This window comes from Sporobolomyces salmoneus, assembly GCF_050403485.1.
Source record: "Sporobolomyces salmoneus JCM6883 DNA, S_salmoneus_JCM6883_v1_ctg1, whole genome shotgun sequence".
NCBI classification, from domain to species: Eukaryota; Fungi; Basidiomycota; class Microbotryomycetes; order Sporidiobolales; family Sporidiobolaceae; genus Sporobolomyces; species Sporobolomyces salmoneus.
In genome coordinates this window covers 289,680-315,236 of record NW_027481162.1, presented here as the reverse complement: position 1 = coordinate 315,236, position 25,557 = coordinate 289,680, and the positions used below count along the sequence as shown (strand labels likewise).

General features: G+C 50.7%; 10 protein-coding genes across 10 annotated transcripts; 5 read left to right on the top strand and 5 right to left on the bottom strand.

Moving 5' to 3' along the window:
• Positions 1–307: 307 nt before the first annotated feature.
• Positions 308–2,430, bottom strand: JCM6883_007413 (MFS transporter; the record flags this gene model as incomplete). Its single annotated transcript, XM_076628244.1, has 9 exons — positions 308–512; positions 584–682; positions 744–978; positions 1,050–1,131; positions 1,199–1,655; positions 1,713–1,941; positions 1,999–2,160; positions 2,217–2,261; positions 2,322–2,430. 9 exons carry the CDS (start codon positions 2,428–2,430, stop codon positions 308–310), a joined length of 1,623 nt encoding a protein of 540 aa, XP_076491645.1.
• Positions 2,431–2,898: 468 nt separating this feature from the next.
• On the bottom strand, positions 2,899–5,147 carry JCM6883_007412 (uncharacterized protein; the record flags this gene model as incomplete). The annotated part of the gene is made up of 8 exons (XM_076628243.1): positions 2,899–3,506; positions 3,571–3,633; positions 3,694–3,800; positions 3,867–4,225; positions 4,291–4,626; positions 4,697–4,815; positions 4,885–4,957; positions 5,037–5,147. 8 exons carry the CDS (start codon positions 5,145–5,147, stop codon positions 2,899–2,901), a joined length of 1,776 nt encoding a protein of 591 aa, XP_076491644.1.
• Positions 5,148–5,493: 346 nt separating this feature from the next.
• Positions 5,494–7,748, top strand: JCM6883_007411 (uncharacterized protein; the record flags this gene model as incomplete). The annotated part of the gene is made up of 5 exons (XM_076628242.1): positions 5,494–5,668; positions 5,817–6,195; positions 6,262–6,986; positions 7,052–7,520; positions 7,595–7,748. The coding sequence occupies 5 exons, from the start codon at positions 5,494–5,496 to the stop codon at positions 7,746–7,748; spliced, it is 1,902 nt and encodes a 633-aa protein (XP_076491643.1).
• Positions 7,749–8,239: 491 nt separating this feature from the next.
• RFC4 (replication factor C subunit 4) lies at positions 8,240–9,762 on the bottom strand (the record flags this gene model as incomplete). Its single annotated transcript, XM_076628241.1, has 7 exons — positions 8,240–8,365; positions 8,443–8,769; positions 8,842–9,139; positions 9,211–9,317; positions 9,382–9,483; positions 9,564–9,573; positions 9,665–9,762. The coding sequence occupies 7 exons, from the start codon at positions 9,760–9,762 to the stop codon at positions 8,240–8,242; spliced, it is 1,068 nt and encodes a 355-aa protein (XP_076491642.1).
• A 238-nt stretch (positions 9,763–10,000) lies between these two features.
• JCM6883_007409 (ubiquitin-conjugating enzyme E2) lies at positions 10,001–13,526 on the top strand (the record flags this gene model as incomplete). Its single annotated transcript, XM_076628240.1, has 9 exons — positions 10,001–10,234; positions 10,301–10,714; positions 10,777–10,851; positions 10,916–11,102; positions 11,174–11,688; positions 11,758–12,589; positions 12,651–12,904; positions 12,975–13,061; positions 13,131–13,526. 9 exons carry the CDS (start codon positions 10,001–10,003, stop codon positions 13,524–13,526), a joined length of 2,994 nt encoding a protein of 997 aa, XP_076491641.1.
• Positions 13,527–13,901: 375 nt separating this feature from the next.
• Positions 13,902–16,100, top strand: JCM6883_007408 (uncharacterized protein; the record flags this gene model as incomplete). The annotated part of the gene is made up of 7 exons (XM_076628239.1): positions 13,902–14,587; positions 14,649–15,070; positions 15,136–15,347; positions 15,409–15,533; positions 15,603–15,757; positions 15,827–15,967; positions 16,036–16,100. 7 exons carry the CDS (start codon positions 13,902–13,904, stop codon positions 16,098–16,100), a joined length of 1,806 nt encoding a protein of 601 aa, XP_076491640.1.
• Positions 16,101–16,254: 154 nt separating this feature from the next.
• On the bottom strand, positions 16,255–19,085 carry NPL4 (nuclear protein localization protein 4; the record flags this gene model as incomplete). The annotated part of the gene is made up of 7 exons (XM_076628238.1): positions 16,255–16,710; positions 16,783–17,091; positions 17,159–18,133; positions 18,201–18,573; positions 18,641–18,756; positions 18,940–18,998; positions 19,067–19,085. The coding sequence occupies 7 exons, from the start codon at positions 19,083–19,085 to the stop codon at positions 16,255–16,257; spliced, it is 2,307 nt and encodes a 768-aa protein (XP_076491639.1).
• A 123-nt stretch (positions 19,086–19,208) lies between these two features.
• UTP11 (rRNA-processing protein UTP11) lies at positions 19,209–20,570 on the top strand (the record flags this gene model as incomplete). Its single annotated transcript, XM_076628237.1, has 5 exons — positions 19,209–19,249; positions 19,325–19,616; positions 19,688–19,898; positions 19,981–20,468; positions 20,544–20,570. The coding sequence occupies 5 exons, from the start codon at positions 19,209–19,211 to the stop codon at positions 20,568–20,570; spliced, it is 1,059 nt and encodes a 352-aa protein (XP_076491638.1).
• Positions 20,571–20,923: 353 nt separating this feature from the next.
• Positions 20,924–21,838, top strand: JCM6883_007405 (uncharacterized protein; the record flags this gene model as incomplete). The annotated part of the gene is made up of 1 exon (XM_076628236.1): positions 20,924–21,838. The coding sequence occupies one exon, from the start codon at positions 20,924–20,926 to the stop codon at positions 21,836–21,838; it is 915 nt and encodes a 304-aa protein (XP_076491637.1).
• A 2,086-nt stretch (positions 21,839–23,924) lies between these two features.
• Positions 23,925–25,475, bottom strand: HRR25 (serine/threonine protein kinase HRR25; the record flags this gene model as incomplete). Its single annotated transcript, XM_076628235.1, has 6 exons — positions 23,925–23,994; positions 24,061–24,520; positions 24,588–24,816; positions 24,898–25,176; positions 25,254–25,299; positions 25,465–25,475. The coding sequence occupies 6 exons, from the start codon at positions 25,473–25,475 to the stop codon at positions 23,925–23,927; spliced, it is 1,095 nt and encodes a 364-aa protein (XP_076491636.1).
• Between the last annotated feature and the right edge of the window lie 82 nt (positions 25,476–25,557).

The following is a 25,557-nucleotide window of genomic DNA, read 5'->3' as shown; positions in this document are numbered from 1 at the left end:
TTTGTTCTTTCCTCCCCACGAGTCTTTCTCCCTCTGCCAGCTAGCCGTCTTCCGTACCTCTGTTGTTCATTCGTTTGCAGTAACTCTCCCTCGCTCATTGTCCCTCTCTTTCCCCTCAAAAAAGTACTTTAAGCTTGATCGTTTAGTTTCGTACGCCTCCCTTGCAGTTTTCTCTCTGTTCAGTGCCCCAATCTCCCTCTATCCTCGCAATTGCAAATAGCTCATGTTCCGTCTGATCTGATCGTTCTTCTCTCTCGCTGTGACTCCTCGAAAGGTGGAAGTGGAACCGGACGTTTCATTCCCTGATCTATCGTTCTACCTGGTCCCCGTCTATCACTTCCTCCTCGTTACTCGCTCTACCTCCTTCATGTAGCCAGAGAGTACTTGCAGCTGCCATCACCGCGAGGACGATCATGAAATGGAAAACCAAGAGTCCTCCTGCGAGATTGTGCGAAACGGAGAGAGCGAAGAAACTCGAGGCGAAAGTAGGTCCGATTGAGCGCATCAACGATCTGTACGAAATCCGTTCGAGTTGGAATTAGCTGAAATACTATCAATTGGGAGCGCGGAAGGGCAAGCTCACGAGCACATTTGAGCGGTTCCGTTCAGCGTCCCGAGGAGTCGTTTCGAGGGTGCAGAGTCAGTGACGACGAGCATATTGCATGCGTACGACATATTACCGCTGAAAGGGAATCCTCAGTTTCTCTGAGCAACAGCAGGACGAAAGGAAGAAAATGGCTCACATCGACTTGAGTAAGAGGAAGACGACCATGACGATCCATACCGCCTTTCGATCATGTCGAACTGCACTCATAACCGGGAACAAGGCGAAGACGATTGGGTACATGGTCATCAAGCCTTGGTAGAGCTTGACGGTTCCGAATCGTTTCTGAAGCGGCGGGAAGAGAAGAAGCTGAAATGCGACAGCTGAAAGGCCGGAGAGTGAAAGAGCGGTACCGATGTCGGACTCGCGGAAACCTGATGGGAACGAGGAGTCCAGAATTGAGCACTTTCCAGCGCGAGACAACTCAGACGAATGAGAGACTTACCGAGACCACCTATCCGAGTCGGCGAGTAGCAGAACAGAATCAAGAGAGCGTCGAGAGCTACTGTTTCGAGAGCGAGGAAAGCCTGACGAAGACCAATGTATCGTCAAGCCAAAGGACAGAAGCGATGACAGGAGAGGGGGGAAACCTACATAGGTGGTAAGAGCCGCGACGACTCGTTTCGTGAACAATGCCTTGAAAGGCGGCGGCCTAACAGGCCCTGATCCTTCCGCGGCCATTTCTTCCGCGGTGATCTCTGCTCTCAGGTCATCACGGGACCCTTGCACTGCCGGAGTGCTGTATCCGCTGTCCGGATCTTCTACCTCTTCGAGTAGTCGTCGTTGTTCAGGAGGAGCTGGTACTGTTGTCGAAGTCGCTACGACGAATCGACCGTGTCGTTTCGCGCTTCTTCGATCCGGTTTGATTGGTAGCGCCGAGGAAGGCTTGAGGGTCTCTTCAAGGAAGAAGAATCCTACGAGTGTGCCGAGGAAGGGGAAGAGGGCTCCGACGAGACAGGGTAGAACGTAGGGGTTTTCGACGAAGAAAGGGTAGTCGAAGAATCGCGGGAAACGCTCAGCGGGATGACTCAGGTATCCACCCAAAAGAGGTCTGCATGCAAAGAGTCAGTATGAGACTGTCGAGTTGAGGTGAGAGAGCGGTACTCACCCTATCACCGATCCCAAACTCCAAGCCAAGGGTAAGAACGAGAAAGCTCTCGCCTGATTGGATTCGTCCGTAATCTCCCCCATCGTTCCCTTGATCACAGCTACGTTCCCGTTGAGTGCACCTCCGAGGCATCTTGAGATGACGAGGGCAGCGAATGACTGTGACAAGCCGAAGGCGATAATCGAAATTGTCACTCCAAGCAATCCGATCAATAAAACGGGCTTTCGACCTATGAAGGTAGATGAATGAGCTCAAAATATTCGTTCCGTAGTGGTGAAGAGCTTACCGATTCGATCTGACAGGCGTCCCCATGCGAGAACTGTTAGAAAAGTCGTGAGAGCGAAAATCGACTCGATTGCTCCCGCGTAGTAACCGATTTTCGAGGGGTCGTCGGTAACGTGGAGATCCTCGAGGAAGCGAGCGACGAAAGGGAAGATAACCGTGAACGCTTGATGAGAGAAAAGGAATTAGCGAAGAAACCAAAGCGCTGATCGAGTGACTCACCGATCGGCTCCCCGAATCGCATGAGGCAGAGGACGAGGACTTGCGCTGCTCATTCACGAAGGGTTAGGATTGCACCAAGACGAGTTAGGGAGGGAGTTCACGCACTGGTTGGGAGAGGAGTCGGTGCTTTTGGCTCTTCACTGCTGTGCCCGGCCAGCAGAGGTTCCCGCTCGCGCACCCTGTCCACTTCCGCTGTGCTTCGGCCGTTCGTCATGGTGAAAGATGGACGTGGAGAGGTTCTGGAAACGAGAATCGGTTTTATAGATGAAACTCTACGGCTGCTCCTTTCGAAGTTATGTGCGGGTAATTCTGGTTCAAGGATATGTATTTACGGTCGAATAACGACCTCGGATGGTCGAAGTCGGAGTCGAGTTGAAGAGGGGAACGGCTGAGCCGAACGAAATCTTTCGGTCTCTTCTGCTTGTTTCCGCTTTGCTGTTTCGTCTCTTTCGAACACAGTGCATGTGCTGCAGAAGAATCAAACAGATCGAGCGTTGCGAGAACGGACTTTGACTGATGAGAGAGCGAAAGTCAAATTTCTTTTCGCAATAAGGGTGCTGAATCCGACAAAGGTCTAAGGAGAAGTCTGACAAGAGTAGGGGTAGATACAACAGATGGTGAAGAGGGTATCACTGAGTCAGAACCAGACAGAGTGCGAGGATATCGTAACGAGTTCTGGCTTTTAGTCGTTTTTGTCGCTTCTGCGATATTCGGGAGGCGGAGCGTCGAAGCTCGTCGGGCTCATATCTTCGTGTTGCGTCGTGATATCGAGCTGTCTGTCGTCCGAGTACCTCAACCTCCGCCTCTCGTCGTCCTCGTCTTCCTCATACCGACCCTTCCCATTTCTTCCTCCTCTTTCGTCTTCATCATCACTTCCAACCTCGAACATAACTCCTTCGGTCTCCCTCACTGAAGACGTAGATCTTCTTCTCATCGGGTAACTATCCTTCAACTCATCCGCTCCATCCTCTTCCCCTTCTCCTCTCGGTAACAATGCATCAACGTCGTACATTCCCGCCTCATCTTCCGGATCCCTCACTCCTGCCATCGGATCCTCACTCAACGCCAGCTTTCGGTTCTTCTTGCAGGGTCTCCACAGGAAGGCGATGCTGGAAAAACCGAGGAAGTAGAGAATCGAAGACCAACCCTCTACGATCAGCCATCGGTGTTTCCAGGTTTGCGAGGGGTAGGCGGAACGGAGTCGAGAAGAGAATGAGACGGCCGAAACGACGAAGAAGAGGAAGATGATGAAGATCGATCCAAAGAGAATGTATTGAAGTCGAACAAACACTGCGAAACCGAAAACGTAAGTCCTCGTCGCATCCTGGTTCAGAGCACTGTGTCAAACTCTTACTCGTTCGTTTGTAGGTTTGACGACGAGCTCCTAGATCGGCAATCGTCGTCGTGAGGGAATACACTGCAAAGACCAATTTCAGTCAGTGAGAGAATGCGATTCGAACTGTGGGAAAAGACTCACTAATCCAGGTCAGGAAAGCCGTTAGAGTGAACGCGAGAGGAATCACAAAGAAGATGATGAAGAACGCTGCCGAGTCGACCGGAATCGCGCTCGAGCCGAGAGAATAGCTGTCGGAAAAATCTTCTGTCAGTCCAACTTCGACCCCAGTGATATTGAGAGAGATCCGAACTGACAGGATCCCAAAGACAAGGTGACACAGCCCGAGTAACCTCACTCGAGCGAGCGCGCCTCCCAGACTAGGTCTCACGATCGACAGACCCATCGCCGCCAAACACAACAGATAAAGACTGGTGCTGTTCCTCGCAGCGCCGATCACCGAGAGGAGGACCAAGTAAGCTCCGGCGACTCCTGGATGTCCATATTCATTGAGGTAGACTTGGTAGCGGTAATTGAGGATATGTTCGAAAACGAGGACGACAACGAGGAACGAAACGTAGGTTTGAAGTTGAATGAGATCTTTCCGGCTGAACCAACAGAAGGTGAACCAGACGAGTGCTAGGGCGATGTATGTGATCGAGAGGTATTTGAAGAACTGTACACGAATGACGGCTTTAGCTTTGAAGTTCAAGTCGAGCGCTAAAATTTATGAGAGCGTACAGGTAATTTAGGATATTCGCTTCCCGGTAGATGTCCACCGTAATTCGTCTCAAAGTCGACCACTCCAGCATAAGTACTGTTGTACCTCGATTGTTCCAACGAGATCGGCACTGTTCCAACGCAATAATATCCCGTCTTCGGTACCTCGTAACGATAAGGTCCACTTCCCTTCGCATCATCTTCTCCAAGAGGTGCGGAAGGTACCGGATCGAATCGAACTGAAGCGGTCCAGATCGAGCCAGAAGTGTTTGTGGGAGAAGTCGAAATGAATTTGCCGAGTTGGGAGTATTCGCACAGTCCGGCTTGACGAGCGGCGAGCGTACAGACGTAGATACGCTACATATGGATCCTCCCTCGATCAGCATGCAAGACAGCCATTCCCGCACTGAAGGAGAAAGAGACTCACGTCTTGCTGCCAATCGTTCAACTTGTTCTCTCCTGACGGATCTTTCCCTAGGTACTTCGCATCCTCCCACTCGAACACCACCAATGCTAACTGTCCTCTCGAAGCAGGAGCGAACAAGACTGCTCGACAGTCGAGAATCAGCGATACGTTTGACATTTCGGTTCAACGAGACGAAAAAGAGGACTCACTCTCAATGTACGGATCCTGTATTCCTTTCCCTAGCTCATTATTTGCCCATACTCCACTGCACACTTGCCTCACCTTTGAAGGAGCGTGAGGAGAATCAGCATTCGAGAGACTTGGAGCACAGCAAAGAGAGAATGCGAGGTTGGCTACTCACTGTGTCTTGATCGGATACGAGTACTTGGTACGCGAGTACGCTCGGTAGGAACAGTAGACCGAACCATGCCAAGTAAACGAGCGTTGAAGCTCGTAGACTCGCACAGGTCATGGATCAGAGTGGAGTGAGGAAGAGGTGGAACGCCGAGTGGATGGACGCGTGGTTAGTTGACACAGGATTGTTCGTAAGTCTAGTGGCAGGTCTGTGGAGTCGTCAAGAGCTGGTAGGGTCGCGGTGAGGGCAAGCACACAAAGTTCAAATTCTGAATCTCTCGGAAGATTTCTTCGCTCAGCGGAAATTACGCGACCAGCTTGCCTAGATTTGCGAGCTTAGCTGCCTAGTCCAGTGGTGTCAGAACCTACAGAAATTTGTCAAGCCGAAGAGGTCATCGCGCGCCGAGCTTGGTTTCTTCTTCTGTTTCCTCTTCCTCTGTACTTTACGCTCTTACGACCGCTATATGAACTTTCTACAATCCAGTCCAATCAATCCAGAACGCGTCAGACAGATCAAACAACGCAACGAACGAGAACGAGGCAGGTTCGTCGGAGTGTCGGACGATCAACAGTTTGGCACGACTCCGACTCGAGGCAGGACGACTCGAGCGAGAGATCACAGAGTAGAGAGTGAAGATGGTGAGTCCTCAAGCCTTATCCACTTTGAGTCTCGAGAGAGATGGCGTAGCTCGATCTTCCCCTCTCTCCGACTCCTCGGCACAACTTGTCAAGAGTGGGGACGACTCGAACTTGAGCTGATCAACCTCTTTTATCTACGGTTGAGTAGCTGGAAACTCGAGTCCATGGCAGAGGATAGGGTCCCCTTCATCACCTTCGTCAGCTTCAGAATTCGAATCGATTCAACAGGCTCACCTTCAATCCGCCGATTCAGACGTCGAGATCGTCCTCAATCCGACTTCGCAACCTTTATCTCCGAGAGCTACTTCTACTTCATCATCGGAGTACGCGAGATCAATGTCGAGGAGAGGAAGGGAACGTTCAGTCGAGGAAGAACAAGAGCTCGGTCGCGGTGTCGAAGGGGATGATGAGGATTCGAGCGCGTTTGAAGATGCGGGAGACAATGGAAGAGGAAGAGGGAGAACCCGTGAACGGAGGAGAGATCCGGAATTGAAGAGGTCAATGTTGGAAGACGCTTTGAGATCGAGGTGAGCTCGAACAAAACTCTTTCGTCTCTCAGATCTCGCTCACTTACGACTCTCTCACGCTCGCAGTCTCTCTACGATCTTATCTCTCGCACCGGCTCATACGGGGATGTCTCAAACTCCTCAAATGTCCCAAGTTTCGCTTGCAAACTTGCTCTCGACGCCTAGATCGGCTTTCACTTCAGCTCCTCACGGCTCCTCTTCTGCTCCATCTTACTCTGCACCTCGCTCTTCTTTCCCGCCTACGCATCGACCGTCTCCGTTTGCTTCTTCCCTTGCTGCTCGATTCGAAGACGAAGAGGAGGAAGAAGAAGAAGACGTCGAATTCCTCTCTTCGACTCGCGGGACTCCGCAAGACGACGTCCTCTCGACTTCTTCCGACGATGAAGACAATCAAACGGAGTTATCTCCCCATACGACGACCGGTTCTCGAGCGATTCCAATCCCCTCTCGATCGCGATACCGCTCCTCCTCGACTTCTCGCGACGACGCCTTCTTCTCTCCTCTTCAACCGTCTCGACCTCTTGGTGTTCCTTCTTCCGACTCTCCACCTGTCTATTCTCGACGTCGAGGAGGAAGAAGAGGCAGAGGCACGACGAGAGGAAGAGGTATGGGCTCGAGTATGGTTGGAGGATCCGGAGGAGGAGGAACGAACAATAACTCAATGAGTCCGCAACCGGGTCCGGCGAGTTTGGAAGAACGTAGGAGGGCGAGAATGTTAGCGGCTCAGAGTGGGTGGACTCAAGGAGAAAGAGCTGGGACCACGGATGTCGAGGATGAGACTGTTCAACCAGGTCAGGGGATTTCTCGCTTCATGCCCTGAATCGCCCAATCACCTGACGTATTTGAGCGTATACAGATGAAGCGTTCGCTGAGTTGCTGTCCGCTGCGAGGTTTTTCTCCGATTTATCCCCTCGAGCTTCTCACACTCGATCCCTTCCAACTTCCTTCGATTCGACTCGTACTACCCGTCCACCTCCATCTCTCCCTTCTTTCCACTCTGCGTCAACCCCTGCTTTACGTTTCGGTCGGGACGGAGTTGAGACGGAGGAGGAAGAAGATCCAGCATTAGCGAGCGAGAGTGTCCCTACTCTAGGGGAACTCTCGTCCGGAGCAGAAGGCTCAAGATCTCCTTCATCTGAACAACAAGGCTCTCCCGATTCAAAGAAGCGCCAACTCGAAAAACAAGCCGCTGAATCGGAATCCTCTCCCGACGGGCAGAGAAAGAAGGGTTGGTTCAGTTGGTTGACGGGAAAAACCGTCGAATTGAAAGTTTGGCATCTTGTTGGGCTATGTGGTGTACTTGTCGGAGTCGGCTGGGGAGCTTCGTGAGCATCTCTTTTCTTACCTCGCGGAGATTCTCGTTCGAAGGCTCAACTCACTCGATCGCACGCTTCGTCAGGACTTTGATCCGTTCCTACGTTCTCCCGAACATTCCTTCCTTCGTCGGCTCGACTGCGGCGACGAGTAACTACACGAGTCGCTTCGAATTCGCCCCTTTACCAACCGCTTCGATCGAACGTGCTTCGCCACCAATGTCGTCTTTGTTCCTCTGAGCTTGTCTCCCCTTACTTTATCTCCCTATGTACCGTCTTCCTTCCTTGTATTCGTCTCTTCTAGTCTGCAGTCTGTTGTTGGTTCTCTTTTCCCGAATCGTTCTCTTCTTTTTTTGTCGTCAAATCTTCCCTCCTTGAATGTCTGTATCAGTTCCCTCACTCTTTTCTCTTTGCCTTCTCTGTTGATTCTTACCATTACTCGCCATCTTATCGTCCTCTCTCTCTCTCGTGTACTTCTTCGCTTCCTTTCTGTCGTTGTGATTTCGTTCCTTTTCGTACTCGCTTCATTAATCGTCTTCCGCCTGTAAAAACCTCGTTACTTTCCTCAGAAGCGCAAACTGAGAGAGGTCGAGACAGAAATTGCGCGTTTTCTTTACAAGGACAAAACAGGGAGAGAGCGAAAGAGACAAAACGAAACGGCAAAGAAGACAGAGAACGAGGTGAATTTTGACGATCCAGCGTAGAGGAGAACTCGGGGGTTGGGACTAGTCTTATCGACGAGATAGTTCAAAAAGACTAGGGCTCATGGAGATTCGACAGAGTCGAGCGATTAGACCTCCCAATTGAACGACGGTTGAGACTCCTTCGAGGATCCTCATGTGGGTGAAACCGATCTCCTGTATGCGTCGGAACGCGATGATCAGCTCAGATCAATTGGAAGAAAGCGAGAGATAGAGAGATGGGCAGTGCTTACCCTGATGAACTCTAGTTTGATTTTCTCCTGCATCTGATCCATCCCTTTCACGACCCTAAACAGCGTACTAACGATATCGACCGCCGAGTACCCATAATCCCATAGATCCTCCAATTTCAACATGGCTTGATCGACTTCCGATTTGATACAATCTTTAATCAATTGTTGAACTTTCAAAGGATGAGGTTGATCGCAAACTTTGAACACTTCGGAGGGACCGACGAACCCGAACCCGGAGTAGGTCGATTGGAGGTTGTTGACGGCTTGACGCATGTCTCCTTCGGAAGTGAAGATGAGAGCGGTGAGACCATCGGCGTTGTGAGGAACCTGAACGAGAACGATCGACTCGCTCAGCTCATCGCTCGTCGGAGAGAAGAAGTGAAGGAGAGGATCATCCACCTTTTCAATCTCGCAAATCTCCATCAACCTCTTCAACAGTTCCTTATCGGTCAACCTTGAATACCTCAAAATCGCACATCGACTCTGAATCGGTTCGATGATCTTGTTGCTCTGATTACACGCGAACGCGAATCGAGTCGTATTCGCATACAATTCCATCGTTCTCCTCAAGGCTTGTTGGGCGCCGGAAGTCATCGAATCGGCTTCGTCGAGGATGATGAGTTTGTGTCGACCGAGGGGAAGAGTCACTTTCTTTTGTGCAAAGGTCTTGATTCGTTCTCGGACGACATTGATACCACTATAGAGCAGACGAGCATGTTTAGTGACACAGCTCGAATCAGAGTCAGCAAGAGGGAGGAGAGGACGAACCGTTCATCTGAAGCGTTCAATTCGAGCACTCCTTCCTTGTAATGATCCCCCAATAATTCCCTCGCAAGCGCCAACACACTCGTCGTTTTACCAATACCAGGAGATCCCTACCTTGTGCGAGCAGATGAGCAAAAGGTTCGGGAGAAGAAGATGAGGAGGGAAGAAGCTCACGGAAATGATGATATGGGGACAATTACCTTCCCTCGCGATCACCTTGAGTCGTTCAATCGTTTCTACGTTTCCTACAATGTCACTGAGTACTCTCGGTCGATGCTACGATAGGGAAAGAGGTCAAGCTGAGTTAGCGATCTACACTTCGCATTCAACGCGCGGATTCAGTATGTGTTGCTTACTTTCTCGACCCTGCAGTAGCATTCTCAGTGAGTGTCAGTCCAGAGTCGAGGACACGCGCGCAGAGAAGCCGGAAAGTCGTGAGAGAGATCGAGATGCGTACCAAGGTAATTCGTAGGCTACTGCACCAGCTGACTCTTCCTCCTTGTCTTTCCCTTTCCCATTCCCATTCGTAGCAAACATTGACGCGACTGAAGTCATCTCAAATTGTGGTCGAGTTGAGAGAGATTGATGATCATTTCTTGCTTCGATTCTCGTCCGTTTCTCCTCAAGTCTGGCGTTGTACGACTTGTTCTCTCTGATCAAGCTGCCGACTCTCTTATCGAGTGCGAAAGCTCTCTTGTCAGCCGCGGCTGCTTACCTCGTCTATCGATCTCTCCACTCTCTACAACCCTCCTTCCCTGACCCCTCTTCTTCCCGCACGAACCTCGTCAACGATATGGAAGAACCACCGTCTACCTCCGTCGAGGATCCTCAAGAGGTAGACAAGAAAGAGGAGGAAACGCCAGAGAAACCTTCTCCGAAAACTTGCACCACTTTCAACGAGGATGTCGTCGAAGTAACCCACAAGGACGGTACGAAGACTTATGCCGTAGTCACGAGATGCTGGGCGGACGAACAGAACCCGGAAGCTTTGGCAGAGGCGAAGAGACTCGGGATCGACTTCACTCCTGTGAGTAGCTCCCTTCCTCTCTTCTTCTCTTCCTACACTCTCATGCTGACTCGAGACTCCATATAGCTGCAACACGGCTGGCTCGAGGTGTTACATCCCGACGGAACCCGTACCGAAGTGCTCGAATCATCAACCCAAATCGTCGACCGCGGATTCCTTCGCGGTGATATCGTTCGCCCTGCTCGTGCTCCCGGTACTCGAGCACCCGCCGTGAAACCCCAAGCAGGAATCATCGTCGACATTGATGCTCAAGTCCAACTCCAACGCGTCTTGGAACCTCACGAGCGATTGGAGGAATGGTACGATTCGAAACTGTTAGTCGCGAGTGCGAGGATCAATCGAGGAGATCATGTAGTTTATGGAGATTGGGTTGGATTGGTAGAGGAGGTGTTCGAGATGGCGATGATTGAGACGGGGAATGGTGGGTTGAGGAGAGTTTGCGATGTTGGGACGAATCTTTCGGTGGGACCTGCTACAGAAGTGAGTTCCTCTTTCATTCATCAGCAAGTGACAAGCTGATGGTTTGATTGATTCGAACTCAGGCTGTTCAAGACATGTTGATGGAGAGAACTGGTGGATTCTTATCGAATTTCCTGGGTACGAACGATGTCAAAAATGTCAGTTTATTCTCTTCCTCCTTATCACTCGATTTCACTGACCCGTAGACGTTGTCAATGATAGATCCTCGACATCAAACAACTCTCCGTCATGGTTAATTGGCTCTGTCGAAACCCTCTTTCAACCTCAACGACCGACTCAGACTGGCAGCGACCTAAACGGTATTGGACCGATCTCGATCAGCTCAAACTCGTCAGAGCCACAGCGGATCATCTGAGAACAATCCATGACAAACTCGTACCGAGAAATCGTGAGCCTTCGTCTTCGTGAACTTGACCAAAAAGACATTCTGTTCTAATTTTCGAGGAGTATGGTTTGCAGCTTCGCAGTTCCCTTCCCCCACTCCATCTCGCCATCTCTCAACTTTCCCCCGCGCCTTCCAAATCTACACCGTCCGCAACGCCCGCTCAACCCTCAAAATCCTCTGGCAAGACGGTACAGTTTCCTCCGGTCCTTCCTCTTCATTCGAACAAGTCCATGTAATGGACGACGAGACGGAAGTGTTCCCTGGCGATTTGGGGATGTTTTCAGGGGTTCAACCGGCGAAATGTGGGGTGGTGCAGAGTATGGATCGGAGGAAACGAACGATTAGACTGAAATACCTAGGCGGTACCGGTCAAGGAGAAGAGAAGGGAGAGGAGGAGGAAGTAGTTTCGGCTATGGAGTTTGATCCGCATGGCCCACCGCAACACGAGTATGGAGTGAGGAGAGGGGATTGGGTTTTGATTGCGAGGGAAGGGGAAGGGAATGGAGTGGACCTGCCGGAAGTGCCGAGCTTGGGAGAGAGTGAAACGAGGGCCGGGTTGATGCCGGATGGTGAACAACTGAGATTCGAGGTGAGCTTCTCTCTTCTTTAACTTGAATCGCGAAAAGAAAACACTGAATCTTTCGAGTCATGTGAATAGTTATCTTCCCTTGGACTGGCCTACGCTCAAAACCTCTCGGATTCGTTCATCTCCCCCGAAGCCCAATCTTCTCCCGACAAGCTCGCCTCGATTAAATGGTACGGAGAAGTATGGGATCTCCTCCTCGACGGTCGAGCTCTCGTCCGCTTCCCCGATGGCACGAAGGAGATCTTCCCCGTTACTCGATTATATCACCTCGACGACGGGATGGATCCTCACGGGGACATGATGCAAGCTGCGGCAGAGATGGGAGCTGATGGACCGGGAGGAGACGGGGATTTCGATGATCAGGAGATGACGCTCGATGGGGAAGATGGGTGGATGACAGAGGACGACGAAGGGGAGGGATCTGAGAGAGGAGAGGTTGATACGGTTATGCAAGAGGAGAAGCGAGGCAAAGGAGAGAATGAGGAGAAGGAGGGAAATGGAACGCTTTCGAGGAAACGGAAAAGAAGTCGAAGGGAAAGCCGAGGTTGGGCCGACGATGACGACGAGGAAGATGCGAAGTCAGTACCTCGGTCGAACCCAAGAACGGAGGAGTCGACAGAATTTGAAACCGCTATTCCGTCTCGAGTCGAGTCGACTACCGACACTCCTTCGACTGCCGTCACTCCCGCCGAACAGGAAGACGCGACAACAACGACAGCAGCAGCAGCAAGTTCAGTATCGATGCCAGCCGATATCGAAGACGTTCAAGACTGGAAACGATTCGAAGTGCTCGAAGAAGTCCCGACCGATCATCACTACTCGAATGAAGTGATTCAAGTACCGAGCAAAAGCTTCATGTCTCGAGTCAGGAAGGAACATGGTGTATTGGCCAGCTCGTTACCTCGTGAGTTCGTCCCTCCTTTTCTCGCTTTGACCCCTCCGACTGACCGATCACTGTTGTGCAGCAAACATCCTCGTTCGAGCTTACGAATCACGACTCGACCTCATGCGTTGTCTCATCATCGGTCCTCCCGGTACTCCGTTTCAAAACGCTCCGTTCCTCTTCGATCTGTTCCTCTCGCCTTCGAAATTCCCTCAAGAACCTCCTCAAGTCTTCTTCCACTCCTGGGCAGGAGGAACGAGAGTGTCACCGAACTTGTATGCCGAGGGTAAAGTTTGTTTGAGTTTGTTGGGTACTTGGTCAGGGGATAAAACTGAGGTGAGTCGTCGATATCGCTCTTCTCGCAAAGTCGTTGAGTACGAGCTGACTCCGGTGTTTCGTTCGACAGTCTTGGAGCTCGGCGAGGAGTTCGATCCTTCAGATCCTGATCTCGATTCAAGGGTTGATCATGGTCGAAGATCCTTATTTCACCGAGGTGAGTCTTTCGAAGCTTCTCGCGCTCCTGCGTGTTGATTCGAAGATATTCACCTTTTTGTGCGAACAGCCCGGGTTCGAGAAACAAATGGGGACGGCAGAAGGAACGACCGCTTCCGAACTCTACAACGAACGAACCCTCGTCTTAACTCGAAACTTTGTTCGACGAGCTTGCGAATATCCTCCGGCGAACTTTGAACGAGAAATCGCTCATTACTTCTACTCGCCTGAATCGAACGCACTCGCTGCGATCGTCGAACAATCGCGAGCTCTACTGGAGGAAAGCGACGAATGGCATGCGAATTCTTCGACGTCAACAACGGAAGAAGGAGGAGAAGGAGAACCGACGAAATCTCCTCAAAGTAAAGTCGTCTCGAGTCTGCGAGTATTGACGGAAGGTGGTGCACTCAGTTTGAGACGGACGTTGAAGGCGTTGGAAGAGTTGAAAGCGAGAGGACCCAAGTAATTTTCTCATTTTCATTTTCGTTTTTTCGCATTTTCTTGTTCTTCGTTCCTTCCCCCTTCCCCCTCGTTACCGTTACTATACAGCTGTGCTAGCACTCTGCAACTTTGCATTCAAGTTTTCGTTTTCAACTCGGCAACTTTCGACGCAATTGTCCGAGAGAGAACTTTACTTTCCTCGCTTCCCTCGCTTCGCTTATTCCCGCCTTACACTTATCAGCTACATTCGATTCAGCACTCTAGCACTCACGCTTGATAGTCAAGCCTCCTTGTACGCTCTCTGGGGTTTCTCCACTCTCTCTTGATCAACGAACTTCGGCTGACCGATGAGCTCACAGGTCCGACTCCATCAGCCTGCTTAACGACTATACGACCCAACATGCTCTCCAGGAGCTGTGTACGTCTCAGCCGCAGTACCGCTACTCGCTCCCTCGCCTCTAGTTCCCTCCGAATTCACCCTCTGCGCCCCACTCTTCTTCCTACTTCTTCCATGACCTCTACCCGCTCCTCTTCGACCTCTACCTCTCAACAACCCTTATTCCGATTAGACCCTCCTTCAGCAGCGGAAGAAGAAGCGGATTTCCAATCCCAAATCAGTTCGATTTCGGAATGGTTCTCTTCCCCTCGGTTCGCTAGAGTCAAACGACCTTACTCGGCAGAACTCGTCGCTACGAAACGAGGTACTCAACCGATCTCTCCTACCCACGCGTCAAACATCTCTGCGAAGAAATTATGGGCCGCTCTCGAACGAGCGAGTGAGAGAGGAGTACCGTTACACACGATGGGTGCGATCGATCCGGTTCAAATGACGCAAATGGCAGAACATTTAGATGTTCTGTATGTTTCTGGGTGGGCGGCATCGTCGGTATTGACGACGGGGTTCAACGAGGTCGGACCTGATTTGGCCGATTATCCGTACACGACCGTACCGAATCAGGTTCAGAGGTTGAGGAAGGCTCAGGAGTTGCATGATAGGAAAATGTGGGATGAGAGGAGGTCGGGCAACAAGGAGAAACAACCTTGGATCGATTATTTGAGACCGATCATCGCAGATGGAGATACTGGGTGAGCTCGTCTCTCTCTCTCCTCTTTCAATTACTTTTAACCGACACTCTCTCGTCTACAGCCACGGAGGATTGTCATCGGTCATGAAACTCGCCAAAGCGTTTGGAGAAGCAGGAGTTTCTGCCGTTCATTTCGAAGATCAACTTCATGGAGGCAAGAAATGCGGTCACCAAGCTGGAAAGGTACTCGTTCCGATCTCGGAACACATCTCACGTCTGATTGCCGCTCGACTTCAATGGGACATCATGGGACTCGAAACTCTCTTGATCGCTCGAACCGACGCTGAAAGTGCGAAACTCCTTTCGAGCTCGGCTGATGCGAGGGATCATGAATTCATTCTCGGAGTAGAGACTCACGAGGGACCTAAGAAGGCGTTGGCGGATGAGATTATGCATGCTGGAATCGAGGGAAAGAGCGGTGCGGAAATTGACAAACTCGAAGCGGATTGGATGGGTTCAGTCAAACTCGTCACTTTCGATGAAGGTGAGTGTTCAGTTGACACATCCGTCCATGCGATGACTTTGCTGAGCGCGCGCATGTGATTATAGCCGTCGAACGACACCTTCAACGATCTTTGTCTTCTTCCGAAGCTTCCTCGAAATTCGACGAGTACAGATCACGAGTCGCCGGAGACGGTATCATCGTTTCGAACCGAGAAGCTCGCGTCATCGCGAAGGAGATCTGTGGCCAGGAAGTCGCATGGGATTGGGACTTGCCGAGAACGAAAGAAGGATACTATCACTACCGAGGTGGAATGGCCGTCAGTCTGCTCTCTCTCTTCCTCTTCCGAGGTCAAATTGACGAGTTCTGACTTTGTACAGGCTGCGCTGAAACGTACCCTCGCATTCTCGGACGTTTCCGACCTCCTCTGGCTCGAAACGAAAGCTCCCGATCTCAAACAAGCTCAATCTTTCGCTCGCACAATCCGCGAAAAGAATCCCAACAAGTGCGTCTGTTTTTCATACTCTTAGCACCGTCGAAATGGTGTGTCGAAAAATTGATCGCTCGCTCTCAGGTGGCTCGTCTACAATCTCTCGCCTTCGTTCAATTGGGGTTCTCACGGATTCTCGCCGGAACAATTGAAATCGTTCATTTGGGATCTCGGTAAAGAAGGGTTCTTGATTCAACTCATTTCTCTCGCTGGATTACACAGCACCGCTGTCACGACTGGTACGAGCTCATCTCTCTATCTCTTCTCTTCGTTCCGTGCGCTGATTCAGTCTCGTTGGTTGTGAGTAGCTGAGCTCGCGAAACGCTTCAAGACGGATGGAATGAAAGCTTACGTCGAGTTGATTCAAGAGAAGGAAAAAGCGATCGGATGCGACGTTTTCACGCACCAGAAATGGAGCGGAGCTTCTTACAGCGATCGAGTACTCAATGGTGAGCGGTTCTCTTCATCTTTCTTGCTTTGTGTGACGATACTGACGATCTCCCCATCGAGTTCGTAGCCGTTTCTGCTGGATCTTCTGCGACGGCAGCGGGAGGAGCAGATTCGACCGAACATACTTTCTAAACTCTCGCGTAGAACGCCTCTTGCAAATAAACAATTCGACAGTGAACACAAATCTCTCGGCAGTGGCGAAGAGAGAAAGAAACGAAAACTTCAATGTGATCTTGCGGAATTGCTACAGAAACGAATTATTCCTTCCCTCGTCACTTCCACCTCTTCAACCAGACAGAGGTAATCCACAAATATCGCAATCCTGTTGTCCTGGCGCGTTCTCGAACGTGCAATGAGGACAAATCTGCATCCCTCCTCCACCTGCTCCTCCAGCTCCACCGTCGTTTCCAGCGTTCCCCCCTGCGCCTCCAGCCATCGCGTTATCTCCTGGTTGATCTCCTTGGTTGTTGTTGTTGTTATTGTTGAACGCCTCCGGGGGTACTCCTACATCCGGAGGAATCTCGAATCCATCAATCATCTGCTTCTCTCCTCCTCCTCCGTTCGAGCTTCCGGGGTAGTCTTTTTCGGGTAGGGGAGCTTGTTCTTGAGCGACTAAGACGAACGTTTGCCAATTCGGAGAACTGAACAATTTCGCGAGAGATTCGGCTAGAAGTTTGAGACTGTCGAGAGAGTTGGAGGTTGAAGAGGTTGAAGCGAGACGACACATTAATCGAATATCGTCCTGTACTCAAGAGCCACGAATACATCAGTCTCTGTGGAGGAAGAGAGAGATGGTAGCGACCTTTGAACGTACTTCTTCGAACATTCCACAATCGGCCAAAAACCTCAATAAATGCCAATCACTAAACCAATTCTTCAACTTCATAACTCCTTCATCGCTCACGAGTGCTTCTAATCCTTTGGTCTTCTCTTCTTCGGGGAGTCCTTCGAGGTTGAGTTGACCGGAGACGAGATCGGGAGATGAAAGGGAACGGTAGATCGACATGAAGGTGGAAGAGACGGAGGAGAGGGTTTGATCGGAGAGTCCCGGGCGGTTTTCGGGGACGAAAGGGGTGGGGGAAGTGAAGAGTGGATTGGGGGAGACTGGGAAACCGTGAGAGACCTGAGAAACGAGAAACGACGGTGTCAGTTCTCGACTCGAAATGGAGAGTTCTTGAAGGAGTACTTACATTGACGATGAGATACTCGACAGGGAAACAAGGTTTCGCATTATCCTTAACCTCCAATCCATACTTGTTCTTGTAACGATAGAAAACATCGGGAATGTATCGTTCCGGACCTTCTTCCTTCACCCTAACGACTCCAGGATCAACACTCGGTTCGACCATATCGGCATCGACCATGGCCATTGCCTGATCCGAAACCTGATACGCTTCGACCGAAATTTGACCTTCGATATCTCCCGAAACGACGCAAGTAACGAACCTCGACGAGAATTTCCCATCGATCGAGAACCTAGATGGAGTCGGATATTGTCGTTGTAGAGAGGCGGAGAAGAGTACTTCGAGAGAGGAGAGGAAGAAACTGTTCGCGTGACGTTTCGCGAGAACTTTTCCCGATCGTTTCGATTCCTCCGAAGAAGTATCTTGAGTCAAATCGGTGAATACGATTCCGAGTACTTGTAATCCTTGTCCTCCTTCCGAGAGGGGTCGACAGGCTTGAGCGAGTGCTTCAACTTTTGATTGTTCCTCCCAAGGGAATCCAACCGTGATTCCATCGGCGTGAGGTTCTTGAGGTGGTTCATGAATCGCTTCGACGACCGCTTTGATTCCCATCGGTACTTTATCGTATGGTTGATAAGTCCCCAACAAGTACCCGTAACGTTGAGTTCCCGTCGAACGCCAAAACGATAACAACCCTTCGATGAGAGCGGGAGTAGCGAATTCGACGTGATCCGTCATTCGGTAGGTTTGTCGAGAGAGAGTGACGGCGGAAGGTTGACATTTTGTACAGATTCCGGCGGGCCAAGAAGGGTGAGAACCTGAGGCGCACGGGATCGAAACTCGGTAGGAAGGGTCGGCTAGAGGAGGGATGTAGGTAGAGGCTTGAGCAGAGGTGGGGATCGAAGCGTGGAGTTTCTTGAGGTACGAGTGGTAAGAGAGATGTTTGATATTTTGTGAAGCTTGATATTCAGCATCGAACGGCTTCAACGAAGAACAGCCTGTCAGTCCCCAGTTGACGGCGAGGAGAAGAGTGGATAGTGTGACTCACTTCGAGAGGCATACAGTAATCACACATACTCTTGGGACCGCACCTACACCCGTTTTTCCCTTTCTCCCTCGCAATTTTCCCATCCCGTTTCTCCCAATACTCATCAACCGGATTCTCCTTCACTTCTTCCCAAGGTTTCTTCCCTCCTGGTACCCTCACTACATTCGTCTTTGCAGTCGAAGTCGAGGGGACTGGTTGATCGTTGGAAGAAGAGGAGGAAGAAGGGTCGAGAGGAACTGGTTTCCCGGAAAGAGTCGCACCGTGAGAGCTCGAACTCGAAGCTTGGGGGGTCGTTGCGTCTGATTGCGGTCGAGTGGAAAGTGCAGAAGGAGCTGAACGGGTTTGGTAAGAAGCAAAGAGGAGATCTCCGTGACTATTTCCAACAATCGCGACAGTTGAGCGGCGCAACGACAAGGGATGGGGCAGGAAAATGCACTCACTTGATTCCGAGTGTTTGCAAGTCACCTTCGATGGTAGATACGAGGTTCTCACCACCTCTTGGTTGATTCGAGAGTGCCAAAGTTTCAGGATCGATCGATGAGGAAGTTTCGAGAATCTATTCACGTAGGCACTCGATCAGCATCTCATTCAAGTCTGATAAAGTCGACTTCGAGGTCCAGAGTAGCACTCTAGAGGGGTCAGGAAGGAGAAAGTCGAATGATGACGACTCTTCTTTCAACCCTCCATCTCCTCTGCCAGAACGGACTGTTTTGTGTGCAGAGGAGGAATGAGAGCTCACCTTGTTGACTAGTGCAGAGATATCATCGGTAGGTTGCAACTCGAATCGAAAGTTGCCATCTTTACTACGAATTCGAACGAGCTACCCAGGGCGAGTGCGTGTCAGTAATACTCGAGCGAATAGTGACAAGCGAGTCTACTTGCCATGATGAATCGAGAGAAGTGGAAGATGAGTGGAGAGAGGAAGGAGGCGATGTCGCTCCCTTTGGGAGCGAAGAATTTCCATCACTCTCTTCTCCTGCTCGTTCCACCGATTACAGTCCAGTCAAGATGGTAGCCAACAAACTAAACGAGCAGAAGCGCCAACACAGGTACGTCCTCTTCCCCTCCTCTTTGCTCTGCTCATCTATTTGGAAAATACTCATTCTCATCCATGTCCTCTCCAGGGAGCGAGCCCAACCCCTACACCGCAAGAAACTCGGTCTCCTCGAGAAGCATTCCGACTATGTGAAACGAGCTCGCGACTTCCATTCGAAAGAGCGACGAATTCAAAAGTTGAAAGAAAAAGCATCAATGAGGAACAAGGACGAGTTCTATCACTCGATGGTGAATCAGAAGACGAAGAATGGAGTACACATTCAATCGAGGGGAAACGAACCTTTGCCGGTCGATTTGGTTAAAGTGCTGAAGAGTCAGGATTCGGGGTATATTAGAACTCAGTTGACTATGGAACAATCCGTAAGTCTCTACTACGTATTGACAAAGAATCGTGTCGCTGACTGAGAAAGGGAGCTTGTTCCGAACTGTAGAGGGTTCAAAAATTGAAAGAGAAAATCGCTTCACTAGTCGACGATATCCTTCCTCAACCGATCAAACCCACCAAAGAAGGAGAAGCAGAAGCATCAGAGATGAACGGAGACCTAGATGAATGGGACATGTATTCAGATGAGGAAGATTCGGGTCCAGTCGCTTCAGGGTCAGGGAGAACTCACGTAGTCTTCACGGATGATCTCGATGCAGGTGGGTCTATCTCCTTTTTTTTACTTCCTTCTCTCGAGTGAGCGACAGATGACTGATTCACAATCGTGATCTACTCGATTAGTTCGTTCCGCCGACCCATCAAGTTTATTAACGAAACGACAAACTCCTACTTCTCTTCCCACTTCGTCCCTCTCCTCTTCTTCTCTCACCCCCAGATCCGCCTCCAAGAAAGGGAAATCGAAAGCTTCCTCCTCCTCCTACTCGGACGCCATTCTCGCCGCTCAGCAACGGGAGCTCGATCTCCTCGAACTATCCGAATCCGCCTCTCAGCACCGTTCCCAACTGCTCACCGAGCTCTCCGCGCGGGAAACTCGTCTCTCTCAACTCAAACGCGCGAATCGAGAATTAGAACTCCAAAAAATCATGATGTCCTCGGGAGCACGAAAAGAGATCGTTCAGAATAAAGGAGGGGATAAGGGGAAGAGGGAAGAGGAATGGTGGTTAGGGGGAGGGAAACCTGGGAAGAATGGGAAGAAGGGGGCGGAGGAGGAGGATAGAGCTGGGTTACCGAATGCTGAGGAAGGAGTCACGACAGGTGCGAGAGTTTGGGTAAGCTCCACGAGGGACATTTTCGTCTCGCGATACGGTGACTGACTCGGCGACTCATTCTTGCTTGGTCAATAGAAATTCAAGGCTCAACGAAAGCGGTAAAGATTTCGATTTTTCGCCTCTCGCTTTTCGTCCTGTTCTCCACTTTGCATGTCTCGTTACTTTTTCGCAGTTCAGGTTGTTGTAACTAGCTATTGGGTTTCGTCGTTTCGCAGTCTGAGCGCGTATGGCGCGAAGCATAGAGTTCGCGAACAAGCGATCTGACTCTTTGGATTTGTGAGCACTCTCATTGGATGTACGCTCAGCCACTCCGGTTGGTGCTAGAAGCTTGGGAAGTATCTCCCTGAAAGAGCTGCCTCTCGTGAGCCTCTCGAGGAGTCCATCTCCGAAATTATCGAAATTTGGTTCTCTCCCTTCTCTGTCTACATCCCTTTCGCACAGAGATCAGTATCGACATGTCCGACGACACAGTAGCCGCCAGAACACGGAGTCTCTCGAGCGTGGCATCGTCTTCCTCCCCTTCCTTTTCATCATCCCAAGCCCCTGTCCATCCCCCTTCGAACTCTCAATTTCCTCAGCAGAACCTTCAATCCACGCCGAACACAATCGTCTCGCCCGAAGTCACTTCATCCGCCTGCGCCTCGCCGTTCCGGAACCTACTCGAGAACGACCTCACTCGGAATCCCTTTTACCCTCTGCTCTGCGTACCTTCAGAAGTAGATCCCGGTCCCTCGAAACCCATGGGCTCTCAGACTTCCTCGGAATCGTCAACGGGAAGCGCCGACAAGAGGCGGAAGCTCGAACAATTCGAAACGCTCGGCTTTGGTGGTCACTATTGTGAGATCCAACTAGCGTGCTTTCGCAACGTCGTCTACGCCCCCGACTTACACTTTGAACTGCAGCAACGGGTCAACGGATACTTTGCTACGAAGCGACATGAATTGGAGAATCATGAACTTTCCGAGGGAACGAAATTCGCATTCAAGCTCTTTCGAGACGAGGTTGACCGCCCCTTCAATCTGGAGAACGAGTGTACCGAATCTTCAAGTCTCCGCGCGTTCGGACGTACGGGCGAACTGATTCACAAGCTCGTCTCGGAGGTCGATCTAGCGTTGAAATGGCCGACTTCGCCGACATCACGGAAGAGCACATGGGCCGGTGGGCTTAGGGGATCGAGAGGATCGATTCGACCGGATGCTGCGTTCGAGGAATACTTCGAAGACCAGAACGGTGATTCAGCAGGGAAACGAGCCGTAGCGGTGATGGAATTTGAGGGAATCGGGGCGACGTTATTGAAGGAAGGACTGTTCTGGAAACTCGAAGAGGTCCTCACTCGGTTAGACTCAATCAGCGAGCGACAAGGTGTGTGATCGGTGAAGAATCTTCTCGCCTTCGATCGGGGATGGGACTCGAACCTAACTTCGGTCGTTCTCAAGGTCAGTCTCCTTTGCCGCTCGCCTAACCTCCCAGACCGAGACCCTAGACCGGGCATGCTCGCTTTGTTCTTCGACCTCGTCGGCTCCCACTCCTCCTCTTCTTCGCATTGCTTCTTTCTTCTTCAGGTTGTTGTAATCATCCTATCTCCGCTTCTGTTTTCCTCTGTCCCTAGTTGCATTGCACGATCCCGAACTCATACAAGCGGAGTGATCAAATCGCGGTGTCCTCTCGAGTCTCGGCGAAAGCACGCCTTGAAGGTTTCGAAAGAATGGAGAAAAAGGGGATTTCAGAGAGCGCGAGAGAGAGAGACTAGCGTGAAAAGTATAGTAGAGTGCAAACAAAACTAGGTAGATGGGGAGGGAGGGACTAGACATGAAACGAGAACGCGAGAGAGAATGAGAGGGGAGAAAACAGGTTCACGGTAAAAAGAACCTGGCTCGGAAGAGCTCTCGTCTAAAAAGTAGAAGTAGAAGGTGAGGGGAAATGGAGAGAAAGAGACAGAGGGCTGGGGGAGGCTCGGAGAGGGAGACGAAGAGGTCGACCCCCGAGGGAAGAGAGAATGGAGAGATGTTGATGACGATTCCTCCTCCTCCACCTTTGTCCATTGACTTCCGCTTCGAATGACTCCGCCTAATACTTTCCATCTCCCTTCCTTCTGCCTTTCTTTCGTCCGGTCGCTCCTCCTCCTCCAAATCTCGTTCGAGCCCGACAACACTGGGGCGATTAAGTCGAAAGTCGAGGAAGAAGTTTGATGAGAGTCGATTGAGTCGATGAGAGGGAAAGAGTAGGAGAGAGGAACAAGGTCACAAAAATACAAAAATCGACCTTGGATCTTTTTCTCCCTTTCTTCCATCCCCCGATTAACGACAACTCTCCTCCTTCTCGCATTCCCCCTTTGTTATCGGTTCGCTGGATTCCTCCTCCTCCTCCTTCTGATTGATCGAGAGAAGAAGTTGAGACGGCGAAATTTCGAACGGGCTGGAAGGGCGGCGATGGGTAGATGGTGACGTAGAAATACAGTGAAACGATGGCGAGAGGGTAGAGGGGAGAGGGAGAAACAAGTCGGGGTCGGTAATTCGGAAACGAGTTTTCGGTGGACGTTCGAAGTTCTTTTCTCTACAAAATACGAGAAAAGAGACTCCATGGAACGAGACGATGAACAAGTCGGTTCGGAGAAGATGACGACGACGAGGCTCTGAGGAGTGGAGGGGGATGATGGTACAGGAACAAAACTTTGATGGGTTCGGAGTCCTTGGAGGACGCAATTCAACGTCGTGTTACGAGAATGGTCGTGTGGCGACGAGGTAGAGAGTATATCGATGGGAGTGGGGAAGGGGGAACCTGAACGAGCTTGGTGCTGCTGAAGACGAGGATTTATTCGACTTCTTTCGAATCTTCCGCCTATTTCCTCCTCCTCCTCCTTGGGGGAACGTTCTTCTATGAACGGGTGAGTTGTCGACGAGCCTGACAAAATATAGGCGGGGAGAACTGATTAACCGGTGAAGAAGTCGAGGAAGAGTGGGAAGAAAGAGGTTGTTGAAAAGCCGAGTCTTGCAGAGCGTCGAAGGGATCGGGAGGAAGGGAAGAGAGCGAGAAGTAATTAGGGGGAGAGGTGTATGATGAAAGTGTCGATGAGCGATGAGAGAGAGGAGACAAGAATCGGGGAAAGGGTTTCTTCAATCTCGTTATGAAAACGAGAACAAAATCTTGAAGAATCGAGTTGAGTTTTTTCCCGACTTGGCTTGACTTATTCCCTCTGCTTATCACTAACGCTCCATCGAGTCCGTCGAGACGACCCGAGGACCTCCTCCTCCTTCTTGAGTCTTGCTGAATCTTCTTTCGGAAGATTGACCTTCGACTTGAAACTAGCTTGTTGTTACATTCGTACGCGACGAGTGGATGGGTTGAACCCCCCTGGGAGAGTGAGACGGAAGAGAGACGAGAATGCTGAAATGCGAGAAGGGAAACCGGGAAAGAAGTGGGAAAAGATTTGGACGGCGACGATGACGATGACTTGATCTAGTACCATTCACCTCCGGAACGCATGCGAGAAGCGTCTTGTTGAGCGTTACGAGTTTGAGAACGGAGCCTATGAAGAGCGGGACACCGTCAGCGAAAGATTCCGGAGAAGAAAGAAAAAGTATTGAAAACTTGCATTCGTTGATCCGATTGAGGAGGAGCTTGTTCGACTTCTCCCGGTTGAAGGACTCGTCTCTTGGGTTGACCGGAAGGAGCCGCGACTTTGGCGCCTTGGGCAGCTTGTTGAGCGGCCATGTCCTTGTTGACTTCCTCGACTCGTTGTTGCACCGACCAATCGAACACGTAATCGTACTGGAACCCTTCGCGGACGAAGAGGTCACGGAACAACTTGCGGAGGTACGAGTAGTCGGGTTTGTCGTCGAATCGGAGCGATCGGCAGTAGTTGAGGTAGATTGCGAATTCGTTTGGGAATCCTCGACAGAGGTATTCGGTAGGAGTCGTCATCTTCTTCTCCATGATTCGGTCATACTTTTGCTTCTTCGTCGCAGCTTTGAGACCTTGCCAGGGGAGAGATCCTCGAAGGAAGTACATCAAGACGTAACCGAGCGATTCCATGTCGTCTCGACGAGATTGTTCTGCGCATTGAATGTTTCGTCAGTGTCCTCATCCTGACTGTGAGAAGATGGATAGTTGACGACTCACCGACACCCAAATGAGTGTTGATCGAAGTGTAACGAGCCGTTCCAGTCAAGTTCTTGTTCTCGCGGTAAGGAATGTGAAGGTGAGTTTTCGGGTCTCGGTACTTCTTTGCGAGTCCGAAATCGATCACGTTGACTTGATTTCCTCGTTTCCCGATACCCATCAAGAAGTTGTCGGGTTTGATATCACGATGGATAAAGTTTCGAGAGTGAATGTATTCGATTCGAGAAATCTGTGCGAAAAGAACAGCAACACTCGGTCAGACTGTGCGAGGGAGTAGAATCAGGAAAGAGTAACATGGACATGGACATACGAGTTGATCGGCGAGGAGGAGAGCAGTCTTGAGCGAGAATTTACGGTTACAGAAATTGAAGAGATCTTCGAGCGAAGGACCGAGTAGATCGAGCACCATCGCGTTGTAATCGCATTCGACTCCGAACCATCTCACGAACGGTACTCCGACTCCCCCTGCGAGCGTCTTGTACACTTTGGCTTCGTATTCGAGTTGAGGGTGTTTCGCTTTCACCGATTCGAGTTTGATCGCGACTTCTTCTCCCGAGATGATGTTGACTCCGAGGTAGATGTCTCCGAACTATTTCGAGTAGAAGGACTTATGTAAGCTGTGGAAGAAGAAGAAGGAGAGGAGCGTGGAAGGAGAAGAACACGTACCGAACCACTTCCGATCTTCTTTCCAATACGGTACTTTCCACCGACGCTGTTTGATTTGCATGAAAACAAGTGAATTCGAGTTTAGTAAGCAAGGAGAAGATCGAAGAGAATTCGTGCAGGAATATCAAGAGGAAGGAGCTCTCGCTCGCTGAGGTCATCCTCGAACCGAGACGAGCGAGAGGGGACGGAAGACAGAGAATCGCGAGCTTACCGAAGATCCATGATTCGAAGAGGTTGAACGACTTGATTGAGAGAGACTATTAGCGAGGAAGAAGAGAGAAAAGGGAGAGTTAGTTGATTGTCC